This window comes from Aplysia californica, unplaced genomic scaffold (genome assembly GCF_000002075.1).
Source record: "Aplysia californica isolate F4 #8 unplaced genomic scaffold, AplCal3.0 scaffold00172, whole genome shotgun sequence".
NCBI lineage: Eukaryota > Metazoa > Mollusca > Gastropoda > Aplysiida > Aplysiidae > Aplysia > Aplysia californica.
In genome coordinates, this window is record NW_004797442.1 from 1,218,941 (window position 1) to 1,226,884 (window position 7,944).

General features: G+C 41.5%; 1 protein-coding gene across 1 annotated transcript in view; it reads left to right on the forward strand.

The window, feature by feature from the left end:
* LOC101862647 (acid-sensing ion channel 2) overlaps positions 1-7,944 on the forward strand; it is a gene marked incomplete at its 3' end in the record, with an annotated part of 43,597 nt that overhangs the window by 25,117 nt on the left and 10,536 nt on the right. The window contains 1 exon segment of the mRNA XM_035969705.1: positions 5,478-5,645. Within this exon segment, the coding sequence (XP_035825598.1) occupies positions 5,478-5,645 (168 nt within the window).

Genomic DNA, 7,944 nt, shown 5'->3' on the forward strand with positions numbered 1-7,944 from the left:
GTGTAAAAAAAAAGACCACTTTGGTAATGGGAAGGAGGACTAGACAAAGGAGCAATTAAGTAATGTTGTTGTTTATTATTTTTTCTTTTCTTTTCTTTTTGTTGTTGCTTTTTTGTGGGTTTTGTTGGGGTTTTTTTAGGGGGGGGGGGTGGTTGTTTAGTAATAGCAACAAAGTGTGTATGTAGCATTTTAGATTTTGAAGTTAGCTGTTAGTCTTCGATAGAGTAAGCCCACAGTTTATTCGTAAGTTAAAGATCTAAGTGAAGCCATAGCCCCAGCTGGAGATGGTTGCAACACCTGATTTATAGTTAATTGTTTAGATCATGTTAGTCCTTCATTCCTCTGCTCTTTCGAGTCACAAGGTGGCTGTCCCGCTCCTTAGTGGAGTCATCTCTATAGTGTCGCCGAAGGTTTTGTAATTGGCCAGCTCTATTCGGACTCGAGTCCGAAAAAAAAGGTTTTATTTATTCGGACTCGGCTTCTGAGTGAGTTATGTGAGTGTAAGGAGGTTGCATCATATAAGTGTCGTCGGGGGATTTTATGTAAAACTAGAATTAGAACTAGAACTGCCTACTAGGACAGTGTAATTGTGTCAAAAGTTAAAGGACTGCACTCTCACGAGATCTACCCAATGGCAATATCTAAATACACTTACTTTACTTTACTTTTTTCTTCCGCTTGTACCCTGGGGTGTCGCGGGGAGACACAGGCGTCTGTCTGCAGCAAGTAGGGGGGGCATCCCGTGAGCTCTAAGGGTGTCTGCCACAGATTCACTCCATCGTCGCCTTGGTCTTCCTCTGGCTCTCCATCCAGAATATTTAGTGTTGTATGCTCTCAGAGCTGGATGGTTTGAGGGCATCCGCGTGAGGTGTCCGAACCACTTGACCTTTTGGTTTTCAATGTGTAGTAGGACTGGTGTTGCTCCCACAGTGTCCCTTATGACTTCATTTTTAATTTTGTCTCTTCTTGTTTTGTTGACCGCTCTTCTTAAGCATTTCGTCTCGCATGTGACCAGTTTCCTCTCTAGGGCTTTTGTTAGGGACCATGTCTGGCACTGATATGTGAGCGTTGGAAGGAAAATGGCGTTGATGAGCTTCGCCTTGGTGCTCATGGGGATATTGGGATGTTTCAGGAGAAACAGGTAACCGAAAACTCAGGGTCTTTCCACCATCACTATAGCATAATCATTACTTCCACTACCATTTGTCTTTCCACATGTTTAGTTCATTTTGTTGTGTGTTATAGTTTTTCTGTAATTTTTTAAAAAATTACATCGCACAAAATCGACAGCCGTGGCCTCTTCCCAACACCTCTTCTCCCAGCAAGCCAAGAGTGCGAGATCGCTACGCACAATCTCATTGGTCGACATAATTAACTTTGCCCCCGGCAAGGTCAGCTCAACTTGGTTGTTCTGTTCATCTTATTATAATACTTATGATGCAGGGAGGGCAAGTTTAGACAGATCTAATGACTGGATATTTTTAAGCTCACGTCTCGATGGTTATCATTATAATCGAAAAAATGTTCGTACCTGCTGGAAATATTTAGGAACAAGGGTAAGAAATCGGAACGGACTTCATGCTGGACTCAATTCAGAGTCGGAATATAATTTTTCTCTATTCGGACTGCGAGTCTGAATAGTCACTTCGTTTGGAATTTTGCACGAAGTCTCATACAATGGTGGTGACATTGTCAGTAATAGTACCTAAACTACTGGGCCGAGACGCATAGGTAGATGGAGATACTCATTTTGCTGGTATGGGGGTTTTGTTTTTGTGTTTGCATTTGATTTTAGTCGAACATACGCTGTTTAGTATACTTTTATCTCATGGATAGTTTTCAACCGGATCGCTTATCGAAAATAATTAATACCATGACTTGCGTGTTGACCTGTTGGACAACTCACCGTCCAGGGGCGAGTTTTTGTTGTTTTTATTTTATTTTTATTGGAAGTGAAAAGGGAGATAGCAAGAGTGACAAAGAAATAAATTTTAAGACGATGGTTGAAGAGAAAGACAAACGGGTTGTTGAGAGTCAGAAAAAGAAGTTAACAAGACCTTCAGAGAGAGAGAGAGAGAGAGAGAGAGAGAGAGAGAGAGGGGGGAGAGGGAGAGAGAGAGAGAGAGAGAGAGAGAGAGAGAGAGAGAGAGAGAGAGAGAGAGAGAGAGAGAGAGAGAGAACAAGTGAGTTTTAAAAATCTTTGTTGATGTGCGCGGCTTATGGACTTCTCAACGGGTTTCAGTATTTCTAACTCGTGAAGGCCGATATGCTCTCCTGTATGAGGGAATCACAGTTGCCAGTCGACCCGGGCTATCCATGGGTCTAAGATTAAAATATCTGCTAAAACCCCAATCTTAAGGGACTCAGCTGTGGAGGTGTGCGAACGAAAGTCTCAAGCTTCTTCGAGCTCATCAGCGATGTTTCCACACGCGCAATGCCTCTAAGATACCTCAGATATCTCTAAGATACCCCAGGATGACCTGCTTATCCTGTCAGTTAGTGGCCAGGGTCATGAGGCTCCATAGCCATCCCGGATTGACAAGCTGTCCGCTAGCTTCTAAAGTCTCCATTATTATTCTTGGAGTTCCTAGGCTATCGTCTCTTTTTACTATTTGGCACTAACTAACTGACTAACTGACTAACTAACTAACTAACTAACTAACTAACTAACTAATTAACTAACTAACTAACTAACTAACTGGCTGACTGACTGACTGACTGACTGACTGACTGACTGACTGACTGACTGACTGACTGACTGACTGACTGACTGACTAAATAAGTGACTAACTGACTAATTAATCAGCTAACTAGCCAACTAATTAACTAAGTAACTAACTATAACAAACGAACGAACGAACGAACGAACGAACGAACGAACTATCTAACTTGTTAACAAGCTAACTAACTGACTAACTGACTGGCTGACTAGCTGGCTGACTAGCTGACTGATTGACTAAGTGACTGACTGACTAAATAAGTGACTAACTGACTAATTAACTAACTAACGAACGAACGGACAAACGAACGAACGAACAAATGAACGTACGAACGAACGAACGAACAAACTAACTATCTAACTAACTAGCTAACTAACTATCTAACTCACAACTAACTTACTAACTACAAGTGACATACCAAACGTTTTTTACCTGACCATGAAGGAATAAAGGTAGAAAGCTGAAATGTGGGGTGAAAGCCAACAATCATCTTCCTGGAATGCATTGTATACATTTTGGGGAATATCCAATTACTGGTTTTAACAGTAGAACACTGTATGTGAATGGGGGCATGTTGTTCTCCAGTTTCAACACAGAAATGGAGAAAATTGAGTACATGCCGCTAATGAAGTTTTTGTTTTTGCAAGGCAAGCAACTGCAGTGTATTTTTACGGAGATGCAAGCCGTATATGTAACTGATTGCCCATCCAATGCTGTAATAAAATTTTGGAGTAACAATTTATTAGCGGATGCATGGACATTGAAGATGACCACTGTGATGGTCGCCCAGTGACAACAACAACAGAAAAGAATGCTTTGAAAATCAAGAAGCTTGTGTTGTCTGGTAAGCGGGTGACAGTCGAACGTTTGAGCAAAGAAACTAGGTTTAGCCTGGGATCAGTTGAACGAATCTTAAATGAACATTTGAATATGACGAAGGTCTCTGCGAGATGGGTCCCACGTTTGTTGAGTCCACCTCAAGAAGTGCAGGGTGTGGATTGTTGTGAAGAATAGCTAGGTCTTGTGAAATTGAATTTAAAAAGGATGAAACTAATTTTTTTTCAAGGATGAGACATAGGTCCACGTCTATGATTCTGAGTCAAAACCTGCATCAATGCAATGAAAATCGCCCTCGTCTCTAACGCCAAAGAAGGCAAAAGTGTAGCCGTCAAGAGGAAAAGTGATGCTATCAGGGTTTGTTTAACAAAGAAGGAGTGATTATGACAGACTATCTTGAAAATGGACATACGATCACCGGAGACCCTTATTCCAAGCAGCTAAAACAAAATACGAAAGTCTATTAATGAAAAACGCAGAAGAAAGATCCGAAAATGCATTTTGGTGCCTCGCGATAACGTGCCGGGAACACTTCAAGAAATGTTGTAGAAACTGAGAGAGAAAGTGACTATAAAATGTTGCCGCATCCACTCTATTCTTCAGATTGAGTTCCGTCCGACTATTTTTTTTATTCCCTTAATTGAAAAAGGATTTAAAAAGAAGGCATTTTGAAAGTGATGATTAGGTCAAAGAAGCGGTTGAAGGCTGATTTTTCGACAAAGAACGGGTCTTCTATTCTCAAGGTTTTTTCAGGGTCGTACACCGATGGCAAAAATGTATTATAGTGGTAGGCGACTACGTAAAAATAGATTAAGGTTAGTTCCAAATTTCAGTTTTTTTCTTTTATTCCTTCTTGGTCAGGTAAAAAGCTGTTGGTATGCCCCTCGTAATTAGGCATGATTATAATACAGACAAATCATCTTCATCATTGCCTTTCTCATCCTGCACCAGAGTGTAGGCCACGAACAAACACTTTCCACCTTTCTCTATCGTGGGCTAGCCTCTTTATGTGGTTCCGCAAATATATAAAATTATGTATATAATATACCCTGTTTGAGACGACCACCCATCCATCATTGAGAAGGAAAGAGGTCAACTTTAAATAGGTGGTCCTCTCGGGCAACGTCAGTATCATCATCATCCAGTGCCAGATCTGAGACAGATATCGGCGATCAAGGTTCTCCATTCATTCCTTTGCTCGGATGCCCTCAAAAAGCTACGTTTCCCTGATCTTTCCCTGTCATCCACTTGTTCAGGTTCCCCAAGTAGGTTGCTCTGGGCCTACCCCTGCCTCGCTTGCCCTCAATCTTGCCAATGAAAGCTAGATGTTCAAGACCTTTTTGTCTATTCAGGTGTCCTAAAAACTGCATTTGTCGTTTCCTGATGGTTTTTAACAGTGAGCGTTCCACGTGGGCTTCATCAAGCAGTACCTCATTTATGTCAGTATACTACTGAGAATAAATCGCTGGAAGGAATTGAGAAGTGGTTGTTTGTACTGGTGATTGTCTTGGACAGAGAGTTGTTAGAACATGTTCAATTATATTTCTTCCTGGGCTCAGACAAGGCAATAGGCGTCGGTAGTCTAGTCGTTAGACTACCGGACTCTTAATCGTGAGATTGCAGGTTCGGTGGTTCAAGCCACAGCTCGGTCCGACGTTGTGTCTTTCGGAAAGGGGCTTTACAAAAATGTCCCTCTTGGCTCGGTCATATCGGAGACGGACGTTAAACTCGGAGGTCCCGCCTCCTAAATAACCTAACAGTGGTGATAAGGGTGTTAAGCCTATACCATTTCACAATTTCACACAGCAATGCGCTACTTGAAATGATTCGAACTCCGTTTCTTCAGTGCTTTACTTTATAATATTTTAATTCTGTTCCCTCCGTGCTTTATTTGAAAAGATTTGAACTCTGTTTCCTCAGACTACTCTGGCTGGCGCTGTTCCTGACCTGTTCGGTCCTGATGAGCGTCCAGATAGTGGAGAGAATCGTCTTCTTCTACAGCTACCCCGTCACCGTGAACGTACACGTCAACTTTAACAAGACTCTGGCCTTTCCGGCTTTCACAGTCTGTAACCAGAATGCTTTCAGGTAAATTGACATTACTATTTAAGAAATGAAATGAATGGTTTGAACTGAGTCCCAATTGCAGACACCTGGCCAACGTTCACATCACTATGGGTTGTGAAAGACCGAGACGGGAATGTGCTGCTGTCATTAACGACAGTGACACACGACAGTTAATTGAGGAGTATTCCAAGCCAGAAGACCCAGTGATCTACATGGATGGATCGGTCAGGAGGGGTGAGAGAAGTGGATGGGGTTTGTAGTGTACAGTGGGAACAAAAAGGTTCATAGCATGTCAGGAGCCATAGAAAGAACAACTTCAAGAATGAAAATGGAGACTGAGGCCGTAACAAGAGCGCTTGGCTGGCTTCAAAATACAAGACCAAAAACTACCCATCTCATCATTGTCACGGACTCCCAGAGCATCATTCTTGAGAAGGGTTGAGAAAGGGCTTCTTCGGAGTGAATGGATGAACCCAATACAACACTCATCACTTAGAGCCATCACGTGGATATTCTGTCCAGGGCACTCTGGAGTGAAAGGCAATGAGGAGGCTGATAGGCTGGCAGGCAGTGCCGTGGTTGATAGTGAGGTGAAATTTGACAAAGGAGAAGTGTTGAAGACCCTGGAGAAAAAGTTGCTGGATGAAGAAGACAAGCAGACAGCAGAACACCACGCAATCAATAGGATGCGGGAAATGGGGAAAGAGAGGGGATAAGGAAGAAAGGAACGATTATCTGGAAATGAAAGACGTCCCCATAATCAGACAGCCACCGGAACAATCAGTATGGATACCTTGCGGGCTTTGGTGCTGGGGGAACTGAGCACTTATGGACCTGTCCGGTGTTCAATGACGTTGTTGCCCTGAACAGTTAATACAGGTACTATTTTTTTTAAAAGAGAAGAAAAACAAAACTCAACAAAAACATTTTTTAAACTTTCAGGCAATTATAACAACATTAATGTAAAGATTACTTTCAGGTAAATAGTATATTGGCATTGTTGTAAAGAAAGCTTTCAGGTAATTAAAGTGGCATTAATGTAAAGAATACTTTTACGTAAATAGTACAGTGCCATTATTTTTTTTAAAAATAGGCTTTCCGGTTTTTGTATGAACGTTATTGTAAAGAAAGCTTACAGTCAATTATGGTGACATTATTGTTTACACCTCTAAGACTTCGCTATAAACATAATTTATCAAGTGGTCTCTGGTTTATTGTTGCTCGATGATGCGTAAGAAGAAATAATATGATAGGGAGAAAGGAGGCTCAGGAATACGTGAACGAACATGCTGGAGAGAAGTACCGAGAATGGGAGAGAGAAAGAGACGGACAGACAGACAGATACACAGACAGAGGGAGAGAGAGAGAGAGAGAGAGAGAGAGAGAGAGAGAGAGAGAGAGAGAGAGAGAGAGAGAGAGAGAGAGAGAGAGAAGGAGTGGGAGAGAGATGAGGATAGAGACAAAAAAGAGAAAGGAAAACAGAGAGACGAGAAAGAGAGGGAGAGAGAAAGAGAGAGAGAGAGATAGAGATAGAGAGAAAGAGAGAGAGAGAGAGAGTGGGGGAGAGAGGGGGGTAAGAAAGAGAGACTAGAAAAGAGAAAGCTGGAGAGAGAGAGAGAGAGAGAGAGAGAGAGAGAGAGAGAGAGAGAGACTGAAAGAGAGAGAGAGAATGGAAAAGACAGACTGACAGAGAGAGAGAGAGAGAGAGAGAGAGAGAGAGAGAGACAGAGAGAGACAGAGAGAGACAGAGACAGAGACAGAGACAGACAGACAGACAGAGAGAGACAGATAGACAGAGAGAGAGAGAGTAAAATTCACTAAGGTTAATATTAATAATTATAGAGAATGGATAGCTCCTAAAACAATTAAATGCAATACAATGTATTTTTAAAGACTACTCAAAAAGGAGACTGAAACGCAGACATTAGAAGGGACAGGCTAAGCAGTAGTAGACGAATACGGAACACAGCCACTCTATACCCTGTTTATTCTTCACGATAATGATGATTGGCGAGTAGTTATAACTGCCACAGCTTAAGTAGTTCTTATTTATCGTGTGTTTGTGGTTCAATTTACAGGACAACGACACACACATTGTACCATTTTACTCTCTCAATAAACTCTTCATTTGCATGAACTCTAGACTACAAACTTTGCCAGTCAATGAAGGACAGCTTCCATTATACAGTCTATTTTGTGTATATTAATTATTATTTGCATCAAATATTTTCTGTCTCTTTCTCTATCTATCTATCTATCTATCTCTCTATCTATCTATCTATCTATCTATCTATCTATCTATCTATCTATCTATCTATCT